The sequence below is a fragment of the Motacilla alba genome, chromosome 11, assembly GCF_015832195.1.
Source record: "Motacilla alba alba isolate MOTALB_02 chromosome 11, Motacilla_alba_V1.0_pri, whole genome shotgun sequence".
Lineage (NCBI taxonomy): Eukaryota > Metazoa > Chordata > Aves > Passeriformes > Motacillidae > Motacilla > Motacilla alba.
In genome coordinates this window covers 5,893,619-5,914,447 of record NC_052026.1, presented here as the reverse complement: position 1 = coordinate 5,914,447, position 20,829 = coordinate 5,893,619, and the positions used below count along the sequence as shown (strand labels likewise).

The 20,829-nt window shown below is 39.6% G+C and overlaps 1 protein-coding gene across 1 annotated transcript in view; it reads right to left on the bottom strand.

The window, feature by feature from the left end:
* Nucleotides 1-922: 922 nt before the first annotated feature.
* The window catches only part of TSHZ3 (teashirt zinc finger homeobox 3), a 66,591-nt gene continuing 46,684 nt past the window's right edge, over nt 923-20,829 (bottom strand). The window contains exon 2 of the mRNA XM_038148075.1: nt 923-8,104. Within this exon, the coding sequence (XP_038004003.1) occupies nt 4,905-8,104 (3,200 nt within the window). The 3' untranslated portion in view covers nt 923-4,904. The remainder of the gene's footprint in view (nt 8,105-20,829) is intronic.

Sequence of the window (20,829 nt, the reverse complement as noted above, 5' to 3'; positions counted from 1 at the left end):
GGAGATTGTATGTATTCACTAGTAATACTCAAGGGAGTTACACATTTGTATTTCTACACTAAAACAGTAACTATCCAATCAAGTATTAAGTATAATCCTTGAAAGGATGAAATTTTCATCCTTGGCTAACAGGACAATTGAGTCACTTTTTAAAAGTTGGTAATCTTTAATTTTTTTTTTTTATACTTTCCTTGATAAAGTCTAGTTTTATGACCATTCCCTGCATTTTAGCTCTGTGGAGCAGAGTGGGTAACAGACCACCTAGCAAAGCTCTGGCATATTCTTGTAACAAGAAGTTACCCAAACAAAGCAGGCAGCAGTGATCATAATAATTTGGTATTTTTCTAGGAAATATATAAGGCTCTCTGGAGGCGTACTTTAAAATACAAAATTTATTAATTAAATTTAGCTTTATTACCAGTCGTCTCTGTTCCACTTGCACCACTGTTCCTTTTTTTTTCTGTTGCAGCTGAAATAAGAACTTGCAAAATTAAAAAAGGTTCTTCCGTTCAATACATGCCAGTATTTTTTTAAATCTCAAAGTATAGCCAGATTTTTTTGCTGTCATAACATGCAGAGTCATATCATGCTTAGCTTTATATAGCAAAATACATAGCCATATTTAAATGCAACAGATAATTGCCATATTGGTAACACTAATCTGCCTTGGTTTGGATAAAAAAATTGCACATAGTGGTTACCACAAAAGCACCTGCATAATTAAAATAATATACTTTCAATTCTAATACAAAAATAAAATATAATGAAGATTCTAGAAAGATTTTGGTTTCAGAAACAGTTTCTTACATTAGCTTAAAAGCCATATTTCAGTTAATTTTAGATTTCCTACTCACAAAAACTTAAAGATACATTCCCTGATTTTTTTTTTTTTTTTTTTTTTTTTTGCTAAATGTTGACTCCAGTGAACAGCTCTCTAAGATCTGGCATATTGATTTCTTGTTGTGAAGTGAGCTGTTCAAGCTCCATTTAAGATTTTCATCTTGCATGTAGCCCTGAGCACATCATAGCACCATAAATTAGTTAAATTGCACATTTATCACAAATGTTATTTTAAGATACTGCGTAAATGTGATGGCTGGAAGATATACAGTATGCTGCAACAAGCCACTACTTGGGTGGGGTTAGACCAGGGTCACCTTTATACACCTGTGATTTAAAGCTCTTCTCACCCATCACAATTTCATTTTTAACCTCTTTCTCGAGGCATTTTGGTTTCTCTTGCACTTGATCGGCATATTTCTAAATAAAATACCAAATGCAAAGCAAAAGTCAGAAGTCAGATGCTTATTTTAAAATCCTGCATTTATACCTTCATGTTTGTCTAATAGGGAAAAGTCTCTTAACACAGCTAGGTTGGTGATTTGGTTAGCACTAATAGTTACCATGCCAATATACCTACCAGTGTATGGATGAAAAGAACATTATTCTAGTTCATTGATTCTCTAAATTCTTTATAATGTGAAATCACATTGGTATGCCAGTCCTGGAGGTTCTGAAATGCAAGCTGAACTTTATTTTAATAAATTTGGGATATTCAGATCCTGACTAGCCATTCATTTGCAAAGTTTCATGCACACTTTAAGAAGCACATTAAAAAGTCCTTTCTGGTCCACACAGGCAGATCTGGACACTCCCTGAATTTGTACCTGGTACATCTCACTGCACTTTCAGGCCCAGGAACGGATTTTTACCAGATCAGGGAGGTTGCATCAGTTCATCAGATGCCCTGCCTGTATTTCAAGAGTGAGTGGAAAGAACCCTGCAGACTCTGCAGTCTCTTGCTTTTGCTCCCTCCCGTGTCCCAGATAACAGCATTGCGTACAGAGCTTTGAGCATTACTATTATAAGTCAATGGTGCATCTTAAAAATACATTGATTGACAATATATGCAATAATCTGCCAGTCTCCTTATGTGTGAATTTCTGGTTTGCAACCAAATACTATATTTAAGCTGTTATAATTTTCAAAAGAGGAATTCTCTGCTGTAGAGGTAAAAAGTTTGGCTGGGTTTAGACTGAGATCATGTATTTGTAAAAAATGTGGACAGGCACCTGGGAGGCTCCAGGGAAGACTTCAGCCAGCCAGGTTCCCTTTCCTCACTAAGTGAGGGACTCCTGGGATGGTACAGTCAACCAGTAAAACTGCCTTGATTTTATTGCTGGAATTTGAGATGAGGCAATAAACATTGACACACAAATGACCTTAAAATCAGACACAAGTGTGAGCCAAAAGAGGAGGAAAAAAAACCAAAGCCCTTATCCCATTCACTTGGTCCACTTAGCAGCATTTGCTGTAGGATGAACAGAACATTCCAACACATTTTTGAGACATGGTACTGGCCTTTAACATTACAGAGAAAGATGGAAAAACAGAAAGAAAGACAGAAAGGCAATGAGAACCAGAGGTTCAATTACTTCCTTACGGGAAGACAGTGGACTGTTTTTTAAAAAAAGGAAACTGTACAATTGACATTGGGATGGTAGTTCTCTCTCAGGTTGCTGAAGTGCTGTAAGGGTGGATTTGGTTCCCCTGTAACCATCTCTGGACTCAGAATTCACCTGACTGGCAAAAGGCATCACTTACATGCATAGCGATATAGGTGTTTGGAGATGCAAATTGTTTTCAAAGGTTATGATGGGATGACCTGTCAACACCAGCAGAAGACTGTCATTACCATATAAATGCTCCAGATTGTCTGCTTTTCTTTGGCTGTGTTTATTCACCTCCTTTCCCCCTCTCTACTGCAGCAGGGAGGGCCAGACGAGGACTCACTCACTTCAAAACCACAAAGTTGGAGTCACTGGTCTCAGGTTCTTTCTCCTGTCATTTGGAAATGCTGGGTAGGTGGAAAGGGTTTCTCTGAGCTGTGGAACACCGTCGGGTGCAGACTCTGCTCAATGCACTCAGGAGGAAGGCAGGTGAGCAGTGGTGCCTGCCTGGGTCTAACTCACAGCAAAACACCTATTTGCTTTGCCATGCACTGCTGCTACCCCCCCTCTCCGCAGCCAGCCTTACCTGATGCTTAAAAGGGAGTTATAACGCTCATTTATCTCTTCTGGGGGAAAAAAAACTCTGTTAATGCAGCCTTTGAATAAGTGCTACCCTGCTCTTTAAATGCTAAAGTTCACTAAAACTCCAGTGATTTATGTGCAGCTTTTGACTGCCAGCACCTGGCAGATGAAGAAACCTACTCAAGCTTCAGTCATAAACAGATAGCATACAATTTAATTTTAATGTGCTCGTTAGTCGTAGCACATTTCAGACATAATTGTGAACGCAACACAAAATTATAGCAAAAAGACAATTTTAATGCTGCTGTAGAAAAAAAGGTTATATGAAGAGTCATATAATGGTGCTTCATTGTCAACAACAAAACAGGGCACAGAGTGCATTACAGTGTCTGTGCTGTTTACATGCCAATATTTTATACATAGATTCTCATATGGTGTCAGCTGTCAGTTACTTCTGCAAATTAACTGCCAAAAATGGAGACGAACAGAATCACTTAGTGTGCTGGTAACCACGGGTTACCTTTCATATGCCTAAAGATAAAGCTGCAGTATGGAATCTTGGGAGAATAATTAGGCAGAACAAAACAGAAAGTTACCAATTGAAATAAAAAGGCATTCTACAATAGGAAATAACAACCAAGAGCGCTTATAAATAAGTAAAAGAGGTTATATCACAGAATGCCTCATAACTTTTTTAAGCAAAGTATTACAGTACAAACATTTTAAAGGCTTTATCAATGTTTAGGAAATACAGTACAAGTTTTTCAAATAGATTTAACCCTTTGAGCACTGAGTTTATTTTGAATTTTCTCTTTTTATTTTATTTTTAATTTTTTTTACTAATAAATACCTTTAAAAGTCATGTTGTGCAAAACAGTTAGAATGTATGCCAGGAATGCAGTCCGTGGCTTCTGTTTCTTCAGACAATTTTTAAAAAAAAAAACAAAAACAAAAGCAAAAAAAACCAAACAAATGATTGCAACACTAATAAATATGTATAATTTAAACATGAACCTCTCTTAATATAGATGTACTGTATAGCAAAACAAAGCAAAACATACTTTGCTTTAAGAATAATGTTTCTGAATACTTTATAAATGTTATCTGTGGTATCTTTTATCACATAATTTACAATGTTTGATTGTTAAAGGAAAAACCATTAGATCTAAAAAAAAATGAAATATACACTATATATAGGTACAGTTTATACCTGGGTCTTATCAGGTACAAACCCCGCTGCTGCTAAAAATGCTGAAAAAAAAGAAAATGGCATTAACCACAATCACATTTTCCATAAGAGATTTTGAAATCTATACAATATATACATCTATGTTTCAATGTGAAAATTATATTTTTAAATTTCAAGGTGTGAGACACCTCTGCATAAATGGAGGTTCATATTAGTAACCAGAACTAAGCTAGTAAGGGTCTAAAAAAAAAGCATATCCTTACATTTTTACCAAATTAATGCAAAAGTGCTTCAAAGTACTCAGAGGGCTAAAGATTATAGGGTGAGAAATACCAGCACACTTAGGTCACATGAAAAAGTGCACCAGAATTAGTAATAAATGCTTAATTAAACTGTCTGTTAATGCATGCAGCTTGATGCATCAGAGGGATGCACAGCAACTAAATCCAATTTACACAAAGTTCCAAACACTTACCACTGCATTTTAACCTTCATATTTTACCAGTAACAACAGCTGATTATGCACCTCTATTTAAACACTGTACAGTTATACAAAACAGTTCAGCCCAGAGCGACTCTGGAGTTAAAATAAGAACATGTGCCAAGAACTAAACAGTAGCTTTAAGGCGTCTTTGACAGTTTTCCTCAAAGCAAATTACAGTTATTTTAATCAAAAGCAAATGCTACTGCTTCTCTAACTCCGAAACATACAGAAGGTGATCCTCTGGTGACTTCCCATGTGTTTTACTAAGATGAAGTTTAACAGCATGCTTGCTTGCAAAAGTCCTGTTACAAAGTTTGCACTGATAAGAAGTTCCGATATCTTCCTCTGGAGAGGACGTCACCAGTTTTTCAGACGGTGACTTTGCTTGTGCTATCTGATTGTTAATCTGTTCACTGGACAGTTTGGACAAGTCTCTTAACCTGAAACCCAGATGCGATTCAAGATGACTGATATAAGTTGAAGGAGTTCTGATCTGTGAAGCACAGTCATTACAAAAGAACACTGGGTGCCCAGTGTCCAAATTTTTAAGGAACTTAGTTCCCCCCGTCCTTCGGAGCTGGTATTTCACATTGGCCAGCCAGTGGCTAATTGTGGTCATTGAGAGTCCCGTAAACCTGGAAATGTGCATTCTTTCTTGAGGGCTCAAGTCTGACATGATGTATTTCCCCTCTGAAGTCTGCCGTAAGCTGGCTGCAAACTGGGCCTGCAATATGAGCAAGTGCTGAGGGTTCCAGTTAGACTGACGTCCCTTCCTTTTCTGAGCTGGTGTACTCTCTTCTGGTTCCTCTATTGTGGTACCATCAATGTCAGATTTCTCAGATATGCTGGAAGGTGTGGAAGATTTTGATGTGTGACTTTCTGTCAGGTTCTTCAGCATATCAGATATATCTGACAAGGCATTCTCGCGTAGCGGCGAGTTTGACATGAATGACACGACTGCAGATGTCTTTGCTGTTGTCACTGTAGATGAAGAAGATGCAGAAGATGTCGATGTGGATGACAAAAGCGCTGAACCCAAAGAGCAGCTTTTGTCACTCTTGCCTTTCGTCAAATCTATGGGTTGGTCATTGTTGACATGATAAAAATAACGGTCTAAGTGGTCTGATTTTTTGGACTGTAGAGGTGGCGTGGCCACTGCAGCCTTTTCTGCCAAACTGTTGCTCATTTTAAAAAGCATGCTCATTGGATCCAGAGCAGGCAAAGATGGCTTTGCTGCCTTGCCAAGGTGGATGTTCATGACAGACTGTAGTGCACTTAATGGATTTACAAATGGCTGTTCGGGAGGGTGGTCAGTGATGATGGCTGTGCTGCTACTTAAAGAACCTACAATGGATTTCACAGGCTCTTTCCCATTTTCCACAGGTTCTACAGTTGGGCTGTCTTTGCAACCATCTCTCTGAGGAACGGGGCTGTTCTGCTGGCTTTTAAAGCCACCATCACTGGGGGGCTCCATCTTAAGGGGTTCACTGACTTCACTGCTGCACGGCGAAGGCGTCGCACGCTTCAGTGGAGAGAGCTTTCCTTCGGGCTCTTTCATCTTCTCCTCCACTTTAGCCACCTTCTCAGTGACCTTCTTTACCAATTCTTCCATGGCATGAAAGTTTGTTTTTGGCACAGGTGAGGTCTGACTGCTGGGTGGAGAAACTAAGGGCTGGTTTTTAGTTGGTGACACTAGTTCATTGTTTCCAAACATAGGTTTTAAGGGTGTACTCTTCCCAGATGAGCCCAACGACAGCTTCATCATATTAGGCAGCTGGTAGGCAGCATGAATGCTGGGGTAGCCACCCCAGCTCGGTGTGCCATTCTGGGCTTTGTTTATAGCTGATGTAACAGTGTTTTCTAAAGACTTCAATATATCTAATCCCCCCTTAGGGCTCTCTTCTAGGTCATTTTCAGTCAAGTAATGGTATTTTGAAGAGATATCATACTTCTCCTCATCTTCGCTTGACTTCTCTTTGTCTTTCATTTTGTCATCAGCAATGACTCTTTCCTTATCTACTTCTTTTTTGATCTCCACATTTAATTTAGGGGAAACACTAGAAGGTGTGTTGGAAGGAGATGTAAAGGTGGTGGCAGCTAGTGGCACAGACTGGACCTTCTCATCTACTAAGGACGTTATTGTCGGTGTGGCTGGGGCTTCTATAATTGGTTTCCCTTTTTTCATGGCAGAGTTAGTGACTTTAATAAAATGTCCCGTCACCATCATGTGAGCCGTGAGCTCCTGCAGGGTGTCATGCGAACTTCCACACTCCATGCACTTCAGAATTTGAGATTTCCTCGCCTCAAAGTGCCAGGCGTAGCTGGCACCGTTCTGGTGACCGTAGCGGTTATTTGGCGTAATGTAGGGATTGGAATTCTTTTGAAGTGCATCGTTACTATCTGAGATTGTGGCTTTTGGTGTCCCAGCCGTGGAGTCCGGAGAACTTGGAAGTTCAAGCTCCAGTGATGCTTTCTTTCTAGTAGCTGGGATAATTTTTGCTGCTACAGGTGTAACAGGTTCCTTCAGAGGCACTTTTTGGTAGTGTTTTGTTTTGATCATATGAACACTCAAATCCTGAAGAGATTCAAATGAATGACCACAGTACATACACTTTAGCACTTTCTGGGCATCTTCTTTCCCTTCCATTTCAAGCAAGGAACGTTTGCGAGGTTTGGACCATCTTTTGGGGTTATTGTTATCTGTTTCGTGGTTGTCATCTCGATAATGTCCTGTTTCATTCATGTGCACTGTTAATTCTACTAAAGTATCGTAGGCAGCACTGCAGTCTTTACAGCGGAATTTACTGGCTCCAGTGAATATAGAGCCATAGAGCTTACTGCTCTGTCTGTACAGCTGGACTGTGCTAAAAAGGCTTGGTTCTGGCAGAATTCTGCTCTGAGAAACTTGCTGCAGTGTTTTGGCCATCGCAGTCTGGTGCCAGTCAAAGCTGCCACTTCCACAGCTGCTGCTGCTGCTGCTGCTACTGCTGCTGCTACCGTTGGTTTTTTCCGAAATTGGCTGGTGAAGGTTCAAATTGAGATTGGACCAGTAGGAATTAGAGAGGAAGTTATTATACACTGCCTTCATTTGTTCTAAACTATCAGACACCGTGGAGTCTTCCAGTGGTATGGAAACCTCCTTGCTCTCTTCCTCATTTTTAATGGAGCTGCTCTCAAAGTCTGCCATGCGGTCACTTGTCTCACTGATGTGGGACTCACTGTCCATTTCATGGCTAGAGAACTCAGCTGCGGGAGAGTTTTGGTAGCTTTGGCAGTTCTTACTGAAGTCTTTCTCTGGACATGCATATTTTGCTGAAGGCTCCCCATCAACTGCATTTTCATCAGGTTCCACATCCTCTTCCACCAGCGCTGCTGCTTTTAGTTCATCTGAAACATAGGCTATCATGAAGAGAAGAAAATACAAGTTAGTTTCTGCTCATCATCCTTTTGCTTTAACCAAAGAAGTGTACTTATTTGTAAAATTAAATAGTTAAAATTTAGCGTTTCGTCAGAGCAAGAAAAAAAAAATCTGCTCTTCAAACATAATTTGCCACCTTATTCTTCTCAAGGGGCAACAGCTTGAAATTAAAACTAAATTTGAAATTAATGAAGCACATTCTGGAGGTGGCATTCATTTCTAAAGTAATAAATTACTTGTATCAACCTCAGAGACAGCAGTTCCTGTCTGTCAATTAATATGTCTTATGCTTCTCCTACCCCTAATGCATTTCTTAACAGACAGATTCACAATTTAAATTAAGCAAGCATTTTTTGCTCATTACAGTTTTGAGACTCAATCTTTAATAAATATAGAGCACAACAAACATCAAGAATTTCTACAAAGTAAAAAAATTGCCAGTTAAAAAAAAATCTGGTTTTTAAAATTTATTTTAAGTTATCATTATTAGTCATGTCACATTTTAGAAGAGATGGTTAAATGGAAGCGATGTAACCTTTGGAAACAACTCATTCAGAGCAATTTGAGGATATTCTTCATGGGTGTAACAAATGTCCCATTCCCATTTAAACACAACTTCCTCAACAAGAAAGCCCATGCAGAATTATGTCAGGAGCTAGTTCAATGAAATTGGTATGCTGCACTCATTCTTGCTGTATAAATATATACAAGACCTTCCAGTGGACCTTACAAATGTCAAAGTGTTTGCTCTTTAGACTACTTTGTCAATATTTACTCAGCATAAGCTACACGGACACCCAACAGGGATCCTGTCTTTTTTTCCCCTCAAGTAATGCAACTGGTGATGTAAATCTAAGATACTCCTCTTGAATAGGACAGTTGGCAACTGACAGTAAACAATTTTTTTTTTCCATGGTGCTTCTGTTTTACATATACTAAGTCTACCTAAGTTTTTCCTTTATGCAAGAAAATTATGAAACTTTAAAAAAAGGAATCATCAACTAATCAAAAATTATCTATTTCTATATAATGCGTTAATTTGCAGGGAAGCAAAAATAGAATATGACTCTCTTCAGTGGAATTTTAAATCTCTCACAAAGATAATTAAAACTCAAAAAAGTTACATTTTCAGTACATTCTGTGGTTAAAGACACCTGACATTTGACCTTCTCTGCAACACATCTGGAAAATGTAGGCTATTTGTATCTTGACCAACCTATAGCTTGTTTCTTCAGGCAATAGTGCAGAGAAGATAGCAGTTTACACCCCCAAAAGCCCTACTTGAACCAACAGACTGAAAAATGTAGAACACTAAAGTAGGTGTCACACACACAGTATTAAACCTTGCAAACTTCTTTCAGGGAAAATATGTTTAAATGTTATCAGAAAACCACAAGAGACAAAACAACTGTTAAAGTGACAATGAAATCAGGCTTTTAGTTTCACATGGAGTATTTCTTCGTTCAGTTAGGTAATACAAAATATTCACTACTGTTCTTTCACATGGATGAATGGTAGCAAATCTTCCTCCAAGCATGTAAAGTTATAATGTGATCCTCAGAACACAAGTTAAACCTTTGAAAGCACAAACATATCACATAAGAGCAACACATAACAATGATCGATTATTTTGCTTCAGATATTTTCAATGCAGAAAATTCAAGCAGCAAGGGTCCTGTTTTTAAAATTTGTGAGCACAGAGTTTGAAAGAATTATGTTAAAAAATTTTATCATAAGATGCTTCAAAGGCGCTGTACAAAGATCAGACTTTGGAAGCAAGTATGACACTCTAATGAAATAGAGGTGTGCTATTTTGCTCTATTTTATGCTTTTTCAAAATATTTGGAAAAAGAAGTATTATTATTTGATGTATATCAAAGACTCAGCAGCAACTTTAAATAAGGTTCAGCTCTGTCCAGCAAATACTTGCAACAAAACCAATACATAGAATTGAAAAAGGTGGATTTTCGGAACTTTAGCACGAGACCAAAGCAGTTCAAATTACTCTCTGAAGCTGAAAAATTTTGGATAACTACTGATAATGTGCAGACAAGGGATTGTTAACTGCCTCTCTCTCAACCACACCAACTCCCACTGAATAAGGAAGGATGGAAGGAAGGAATCATGGCATGAAATCTCTGATTTGGTAGCAAATATACTCTTTTCCTATTCCACCCTTGTGGAAACAGATTTTTTTTTACAACTCCTGTTTCTTTGCCTCTGATTTGAAACTGCATAATAATTTCCTTTTCACAAAGTAAAGAAAACCCAAAGTTATCACCACACTACCTGCCTTAAAGAGACCTCACTGACACCTGCAGGCTGGGGTGCCACACCAAGGCTCTCTGAGTGTACCTGTCTATAGTTTTCTCTGGCTGCTGAGCACCAGTCTCAGTGTGTGCCACCCATTCCCACCACCACACCACATTCCAAACCCAAGGGCTCCATCCCTGCACACCATGGAAAGCCCTCCTTGGACCCACTGCTCACCAACACAACCAGAGGGCACAGAACCAGCTCCCTAATTAGTGTGTTATTCTTTACATTTTTATTTCTCTTACTGCTGAAGTCTTATGAATTTTGTTTGAACTGAAAGACTTGTCACATTCACAGCTTTTTTAGAGAGTGACTTTTACATTAGGGAAAACCTCCAGCATGCAGCTCATTTAAATGTAAATCTATTTACCTTTCATGCTTTCTTTGCCCTTTTCACCAACTATCAAGCATATTTGCGTGTTAACCAGGAGCTGCCTCCTCTATAGCTGTTCCCCTTCCTAAGCTCAAGTTGTGAAGCCAACTTGTGACATCAGTCTTTGATCCAGAAATGCAGGAAATGAGGCACAAACGACAGTGTGGAATTTAACCCAGCAATCTGCAACTTTGAAAAAGTGACAAGGGCTCCTTCTGCTCCTTCCCCTGCACAGAGGAGAGGAGGGATGAAAGCTGGTCTACTGGAAGGGTCCCAGCCTCACCACACCTTGCTCAGGGGCAAGAAATGGTCAGTATGAGTACAGAGCCAGAGTAACAGCCTCACTGCACCAGAAATAAGAACAAGGAGGCCCACAGCAAAGAAATTTCTTATTTGGTGAAGTACCTACAAGAAAAGCAAAGAGACTGTGAAAGGAGAGAATAGAATCAGGAAGAGATGGTAAAAGGGTTTTCCACTGTGATTCACTGCCTGGAGGACAGACTGTTTATAAGAAGCACTGTCACCAGCTCATCCTTACTTGCCATTACCCTATTATGTAAAAAAAAAAAAAAGAAAAAAAAAAGATACAAAAAAGACTCGTAGTTTGATATTTTTCAAGTGTAGAATAAATGTTTGAACAGCAGGGCATCTGTAAAACTGTTCTTCAATGCCTCAACAGCAAAGTCTGAGGGGAAAAGGAACAACTTTAAAGGCAATTCTAGTGGCAGAAGTTAATAAAAGTGGAAATGAAAGTAATTAGGCAGTTCTGGGTTTTGTTTTTCTAGAGAAAAAGGACCAAAAAAATCACAGTTCTCAAAAAAGTGTTTAGTTTACATCTCACAGGGCACCATAACCCACAGGAAATTGCCTGCAAATTGAGCAGTGGTGTCACTGTGACACAGTATTTGACAAAAAGTGGAAAGCTGTTGCCTGGCATGGCACTCAGACTTCTGAAGAGGATATCAGAGGGGTTCAGAAACATCTTGCAGGTACAGCCACAGAGAGGTTGAAAAGAGACAGTTCCCTCATTAATATTTGTTGTAATTATTAACTGAACTGCTAGGTAACAATGAAATTAAAACATTTGATACCAATATATAACAGTAAGCTGTGGTATAATGCAATTCATTTCCACACAAGAGGGAATTACCTTCATAACTGAGCTATGGATCATTTCTTTGCCAGTGGAAATAAATTGTGATCCATCACTGTCCAAAATGATCTACATATTGCATAGACAGTAATAAACTCATATACCTGGCTCTGCAGAGACACTGGGGATCTGCTGCACGAGAGCAGAGAGGCACCACAGCCCAGTGTCTCCAGAGGCACAGGAAGCCCCATGGAGCCAGAGCAGCTGTGCCTGCTGATGTCCTGGGCTCACCAGCACCACAGCTGCCACCTGCACCCCGACTGCCAGAGCTGCTCTTCAGCAGAACCAGCAAAAACACTGTGTGCTTGTCACAGAATTCACAGAATTGACAGAATCACTGCATTGGAAGAGACCTTAAGAGTCCAACCAAGCCCCAACACCTCACCTAAACCCTGGCACCCAGTGCCACACCCAGGCTTTGTTAAACACACCCAGGGATGGTGACTCCACCACCTCCCTGGGCAGCCATTCCAGAACTTTATCACCCTTTCTGTAAAAAACTTTTTCCTAATATCCAACCTGTATTTCCTTTGGTGCAGCTTGAGCCTGTGACCTCTGGTTCTGTCAGTGCTGCCTGGAGAAAGAGCCCAACCCCAGCTGAGCACAGCCACCCTTCAGGGAGCTGTAGAGAGTGACAAGGCCACCTCTGAGTCTCCTTTTCTCCAGGCTTGTCATCCCTTCCATGGCTGGACACACACCTCCAGGAGATTGTTTGGAAATACAAGACCAAAGCACTAAAGGTGTATTTTACTGTTTTCCAAAACCCAATTATATGCACATTTTTTCCCTCATTTTCTGAAGAATACAGCTGAAACATATATTTTGGCTTGGATGTATCCAAATATTTCATCCAAATATTTCATTTCAATACTTTTGAAATTTCTTGTTTTAATTATGTTTTTTCTTGCCAAAAATTTTTCTTTTGTTTCAATTAGCTCACTGGGGATATATTTAAACTAGTATATATGCTGTTTGCTTGAAAAGGAACAAAACATTCCAATATTCTTTTCACATGAAAACCACTCAGCTACAGAAGTTTATCAAAACCACTCAGTTTCTTGGAAGTATTTTTGCTTTAACCAAATGGCTTTCTGTTAAAAAAAATTAGATCACTTTTGTTATGCATCATTCAAAATCATCAAGTAATACTAAGAGTCATCTTCCAAACCATTTAATTTTGAGTTCATTGGGAAAAGAAACTTCTCAATCCTTAAAGAACCTGAGCCCATCTACATGTTACACTTGAATAAAAAAGTAACAGCAGAAGGGCATCAGGAGCAGAAATGCTCCTAATGCTTACAGGATCAATATTATATTCCCAGTAAAAAAAAGAAACAGGGATAAAGGATCATATTAGGTTATAAAGTGGAGCAGTGAGTAGGATTCTGCCAGAGAATGTCCCTCTGCACCCTGACCCTCACTCCCCATTCCATGGCACTGCACAAGAGCTGGCTCCTGTCACTGCCCCTGCTGCTGGCAGTGCACACAGCCTTTTCCTAAATACTTGTCCCATTCTGTTTTGTATCAGACACCAGCCCCCTGAGAAATTAACACAATATTTTTAAATATTTAATTTAATCTTTGAAAAAATCTTGGAGTTCCCAGTTTTGGTGGGACCATTTGAGTAGCTCAGTCTGCACACCAGTGCAGAGAAAGCCAACAGAGGAACAGCAGCATGGGGATGATCTGACTGTGCCAATGAACCTTATTCACAAAATGAATGAGCAGAGGCAAGAGAAAACCAGCTCAGTGGATGGAGTCAATCAAAGATCTAATGCAAATGAAGGCATATAAAAGAGTTATATTAGTCTGTTAGAAAACTCCCACTCCACAGGCCTTCCACTCACAGCAAGAAAGGCAAACATTTCACCCACAACATGAGCTATTTCTATACTGAGACTAACTGTTAATTCCCATGTAACTGAAATTGTATTTGAGACTTCTCTCCTTGGCAGAGATGTTCACATATTCCTCATTAGGCAGTCAGGATGGGAGGCAGGAGTGACTGCCCTGTTTACAAGAGTGGCAAATGACAACAGTCTCTAAACGGGCATGGCAATACTGATTACCCAGCACCTTGACAGGGACATTATTCCTGTTAGAAAGGTCAAAGGTTCTGTTTCATAGAGGCAAGACTGTCTATTATGGGAGAGAAATGTTATTTCCAAGTGAAGAGGTCAGCACTTCTCTCTCACGTCGGCTCAAGTCCCTGGTACCTCGCACCGGAGCGCGAGCCCACTGCAAGACGGATTATTCTGCCCACTGGCAAGGTCAAGAATATTAATTTTGAACATGTTAATTTGATGTGATGTGCATGATTAATGCTTGTTTAGCTGGATTTTTTGTATGTTGATAAATCTGCAGCCTTTTCATGCCATTGAGAGTGTAGGATTAAGTCACTGGGAAGTGGTGTGGATGGATGTGACATAGGATGCCAATCGAATGGGTGGCTGTCATTAGGCACTAAAAACTTTGAAGTGTAATTTGTTTGTTCCTTCATGAAAATACTGCAGCTGTCTGCCACAGAGAGCTCAGAAATAGGCCAGAGGAAGCTAGCCAGCTGCTCTGATTCAGCATCCTGGACTGGTATTACATTTGGAAAGACTTCAGAGAGGCCAAATCAACTGTAAGTGCTAAGAGATGAAAATTACATGGACAAGGACACGCAATGAAGAGATGATAACAAGGAATTAGTTTATGTGTCAATACAGTGTGGGCCACCTAAGCACCGAACAAAGCAATTTTACATCAGGCACCTTTTCCTCATGTCACTGTATTCCAAACTCCCCTGGGTTTTGTGTAGTTTAAAGGAAGTACAGGACTCAGGTCTCCCATTCACTTTAGGCTTTACAGAGCCACAAGAAATGTGTCATACAAACCACTCACAAATGAAGAGAGAAAACATTCAAAAACTGCTATGAATTCTGATAAGGAAGGCATTCTTTCTTCTGAAACTAAACGCTATTTAGATGTTTCTTAAATGACGAAGTGAAAACCTCACATTTATGTATTATCTCCTTCACTAAATATAGATCTGAAAAAACAGCATACCCTACAATGAGATGATGGCTTAGAAACAACTTGGAACTATTGGACAGCATCATTAAACTGAGGTGTTCAAGAGCTTCAATGACTGCTTTATTTTTCACATCAACCCTGTGGAAGAAACATTCTTATCCACAGTTTATAGCTGAAAACCTAGAAAGAAGTTAAAAATTAATTGTCTAGACAAGGAGACAAGTGAAGGAGCCTGTTACTCCTGTAGGTTAATATATATAATTCAGCTATTTACACAAAACATGGGAAGATGACTTAAGTTTGTTCTGTTCTTATGTTTCCTCATAGTGTGTTTATGTGAATACAATCTATGTGTATAATTGAAAATAATTGCCAGTTTTCAGCTGAAACAATTATTTCACCCAGTGAAATGCCCACAGGTGCATGTACTCAGCACAACCCAGAGCCTGTGGTTACAGCCAAGCTGCTGGGATCCATTGAATGCTGAACCTGCAGGCTGCCAGCAAACTTCTTTTCACAGTGGGGAAAATAAGAAAGGTTTCTGAAGTATTGTCGCTACTCTCCTCTGAGGAGCTCTCTGCTCCCAGCACACAGCAGGACTCAGAAACACTGTGACACCTACTCTGCCAGACCTGTGCTGGAGATGGAACATGATGGATCATGCTTCCCTCCTCCAAAACTGCACCCTGCCTCGATTTCTCCCTGGGGCCTAAACTCCCTGAATTCAACGTGCTCAGCAGGGTTTTTCTAAAACCTGCTCAAATTACTCACCCTTGAAACACAGCACCACTGTTTCCTGATGTGGAGAGGAGCACCTGCTCCCAACACACTGCAGTGTGCTCTTCTGTGGGTTGGGTTGCACAAGGATTAGTCTGAAATCTGTCTTGCTTGAAGAGTTCACCTGCCACCTTCTACGAGAGCTTTTTGGCAAGAAGGGAACCAAACAATAAAAAGCCTTGGTTGAGAAGCAAGGCCCAAGTTACTCTTAATGAAAAAAATCATATTGAATTCTAGAGACTTTCTTCAGGTATCATTCTTGTACAGCCAGGAGTGAATGACATGCTTACAAGAAACTTCACAAGAACAAGAGTTTGGAGCCTTTCTGGCCAGGAAGTTTTAAGGGGTTTGACCTAAATTTGCAGCCTCGCACACACAATACAACTGACTGCCTAAAGCACCACAGCTGATGGTTGGTGTTCACCAACTGCTGATGTTCCACTGTGTGTGCCCATAGCTGGTTACCAGAAGGAAGACAGGGTTGACAGTAATCCAGGGGAAAGGCTGAGAAAGGTAATGGACTGTCACAGTGACAGAAGGACCTTCCTTGCTATGGCATTTTGTGGAATCCATCTCCTTTCCTCTTTGCACTCTGGGGGAATAGAGATTTGAACAGCTCCTATGGGCATATGCCTGGAATTTCTGGCTGATCCTGCTGGAAAAGGAGAAAAAAACCTTCTTGGCCTCCCTGCCACCATAAAACCACCCTGTCACAAGCACCACTAGAACCAGACCAAGTAGGCAAATGAGCAACAGAGACAGGGAGCACCCAGTGGGAATTCTCAAGTGCCTCTCAGTTTGATTCAGTACAGGGCATTATGATCCCATTTCATCAACATCCCTGTAGTACCATCCTCTTCCTCCCATCCCCACCCCTCCACCTTCCCTGGGAAAGGCTGCTCTTCCTCCAACTGCACTAAAGTTACAAATGAACACAATTCCAAGGAGCAAAATGTTCCTCACTGTCCATGGGGCAGCTAAGGGTCAGCTACCCAGCCACAAAGGGGAAACACCACCAGGGATCAGGGAACCAGGCATAGGATGGTGAATTATCAGCTCACAAGCAGCCCGAGAGTTTCAAATATTTCACATAAACATCACAAATTCAATGACCAAGCGCATTACTAACAGGAAAAACCCCAACCTATATTTGCTGTATAAATTATTCAACATGAATAAATGTAATCCACTCTTAAGTTAGACAAAAGTGGCTTTTCCTCGGTTTCCAAGGCAGTTGCTTGGTGTGAAGTACTACAGACTTGCTAGAGAGTCCCACTCCATGAAAGCACACATGACAATGGGAGTCAGTGAAATAGGAGTTCAGCAGCAGAGAAAAAAGACCCTAATTGTTCTTTGGACTCTGTAGAATTTTTCTAAGCACAGAATTACTATTTCCTCAAATGGACAAAAATATTTACCAGAACGTTCCAAGAAAAAAAAAAAATGTTTGTTTTGGGGGTTGCTTTTTTTTTAGTTAAAAGCCACTGTCAACATCCTGGCAAGACGAAGCCAAATTCTCTGTATGAAATGGTACCAAAATACAGAGTGACACAATCTCTGCTTGATACCAGACATTTGGGTGGCATCTTTTAATCACTGAAAAGCACACAGGGCATTCCACAAACTAATACAAGATTCACAGCCAACTCTGGGATAAGCAGCTATGAGCATAGAAGTTCTCAATATGGCTCTAATAGCTCGTAATTATTATAATCCTTCACTGAGCAAACAGATGTTGTACGGGAACTTCAGTTTCTTCAAATGCAGTAATCAAACCATTCTGCTTCTGCCCTGCCTCTTCTCAGTAAATGCTTGTATAGTGGAGTGGAAATAGCAAATGTAGTGACAAAATGACCATTTAATTGTCACAGAAATCTGTTTCTGAACGAAACTGATGTTGTCATTTCTCTTTATGCGCATTTCTCAGTCTTCTGATACGGTTTAGAGTTTTTTCTACACCAAGAAAAAATCTTGCACCTTACTTTCTGTAATCTTCCCACATATTTGGTTGCTCCTAATTTGTCCACATCTTACAAGTTTTACAGTAACTAGAATCTGGTGCTGTATTGGTGTTTAGCTGTACGAATCATAAACACATCTCTGGAACTGCCACCTTCGCTGCGAAATTTTTAAAAATCAAGTTTTCACCTAAAACGCTTCAGTACGTTACAGCGAGTCATTCTACTTGGTGATTTATTTGTAAATAATCATGCCTACGTAAGACACTCAAAATGTACCAAAAGACCTTCAGCCTGATTCTTCATTTTGTTGCAAACTTGCATCTCCCATTGAAGCCCTTTCTACAGTAGTTTCAATAGCTATTTTGGCTGCAGTGCCTCCTTACAATAAACTCTATACATCTGTATGAATGGTATAGTAGAAATCCAAATGATTTCAATCACAATTTCAGCCATTGTGAACTTGTGCTTATAATGAAGTTCCTCTATTAAGAAAGGAGCTCAGTGTGGGCCAACAAAGCTTTGTGTCCTTTCACAGTGGCTATTCAGCCCTCATTTAAGAAAAACAACTATTGACTGCAATATGAATCTCAGGACTTGAAACAAGCTGAGATTCTCAGGATTACCTCTACAAGATGGCCCCAGCTTTTTTTTTTTTAATGTGTTTTTTTGTATGCAAAAAGAAGCACTGAATATTCATTTCACTCATTTGCTAACTATACTAATGTACACTGCTGTAAATGAGTCTCTGTCTACCAGTACCTATTGAACAGAGGGGTATTTGAATAGGTGGGGTTTGCCATAATGCCACACTAAGATAATGTGCTAGAAACAAATGGTTCACCGATTCCTGAATAGAAAATTTGCTGGAAAACCCTGAGAACTAGGAGATGAGGGGGAGGGGATTAAAATGTCACTTCAGAGCCACCAACCAAACTCCTGTCATTTTTAAAAGATGTTCCTGTGGCACAATATGAATAGTTTATAGCCATGATTGTGAACATTCAATGTCATATAAGAAAAGACACTTGTCAAGAGCCTTTCCCTTACCAGCACCCTCATCATGACCTGTGTTAATGAAGTTAATTGAATTTAAGATCAATAATGGTTAATTATTGCAATTTGACATTCTGAGATAAATGGCTTTAAGACAGAGAAATGTGTGTGTATGTGAATTCTCTCCAAAGAAGGTGAACACATTACAGCCTAAGAGGGATCACACAGCCCTTCCATTGATCCTGGTACAATCTGATCGACCTAATCCTCTGATGAATGTGGGCTTTTCACAGCTACAAGTAAATGTTCTACAAGACTACTCTAACCCTTGTCACTGACCAAATCTATATGAGCTGTACACTAGAAATCTATTGAGATAGATTAAAGAACTGCTGTAGAAACAAGAGATGCTTCAATAAAGATGAAGGTTTATTATATTGACTATTAATGTTACATGCAGTATGTAATTATGAATGCTTATGGATCATAAGAGTTTAATTTTGGTCAGTCAGATGTAAATGATCATAACTGAACGACAGTATTAAAATTAAAAAGTAACAGATTAAAAAAATCCAACAAGCATGTTGAATTTGATGGGTTAAGAGTGAATGCTCAGTAAGAGAGAGATTTTAAAATCATCCTTGAAATGTGCACGAAAATGCTCACAGACAGGTATTTATTTCACTCATCAACCTACTCCATTTAGGGTTTTTTAAGTTTACTTTCACAATAGTTCCTCAACAGGAAGACGTTTTTCAAACGTGTTAGTAATGATATTCTTACATGCATACTGAACAAGTTAAATGACCACTTACAAGATTTATAATGACAAAGTAAATGTCAAGGAAAAAGTATTACTGATTGCAGAGCACTGACAATAAAAAGCAGCTGAAGAGTTCTGTCAAAATGTAAGATTATGCAAAAACACTATTGAGAACACTGCTAATCATCTGCTCTTGTCAATTACTTGAAGGGTATCTGACAGCATATTTACATTAAACACATTTCAGTAGTGAAATCCTTAATGCTGTATCAGAATATTTTCATTATCATTAGAAATCCTTTAAAAGTCCTTTTGCAGCAGAGCATTGTAACAGCAATGATGTAATATCTCTCTCTGTATCAGGTAGGGGTTTCTATTTCATGCTATTATAGCTACATAACATTTGAAATAATATAACCAAAGACTAAACATACATGTAAGATGGCAATCTCCGTGTTCCTGTATTCGATGCAGGTATTTTCAAGTAACAGCTTTGCAGGAGTCTCAAACTAAAGGCAAACTGATGATCTGTCTTTGTCTGGCCATTCTTTTAGCCTTTTACTACTCCTGTGACTGTTCTTTGTCATGGCAAAGGACATTATCAAGCAGACATTTTTTTCTAAATCTCTGATTGTGACTTCCAATTCAGCTGCTTTAGGATGAGACACATTAGCTACCAATGCCTTTCACCTGCTGGAGAAACTGATTTTAGTGATGTCTGTCTTCTACTTCATGGAGCCCTTCCTCCAAAATAGAGAAATAAATGAAATGTAATGAAAATGAAATGTTGATCCTTTCCATGCTTCAGCAGGCGTTACTAAAAAAGCACACATAACCCTGTTTGATGTGTAAAACAGTAAGCATGCATAAAAACGGACAGAGTGGATGCATGAGCTGCCTTTCAGGAGGAATTCATCTGGGCTTACAAGAAAAAGAAGGAAAATAAGCCCCGATCATGACTTGCAGGATCAATTTATGGTTTTTCCATCACTTTTGTTGCACACACATACCCAAAATCAGTTTGTAAAAATGGGAACAGAGTCCTGATCCTCCCAATGCTTCTGAAAAACTACAGATTTTCAGACAAAAACATCACTAAGCAGAACTAAGCTAGCAGAAAGCTCAGGGTCTGGGTGAGGTTCTGTCCTGATGCAGACCATACAGGCAAGGGGCACCACTTGTCACTCCCTCTTCAGTCAAGGACAAGGGCGAGTTCTACACTAGCCCAGCACATATGTGAGATCACTTCAGTGTGTCAGGAGCGTCACTGACACCCAGCCATGCACACACCTGCAGTGCTGGAAAACTGGGAAGGCACCAGCCAGGCCTCCTGTCCTGCCCTCCCAAACCTG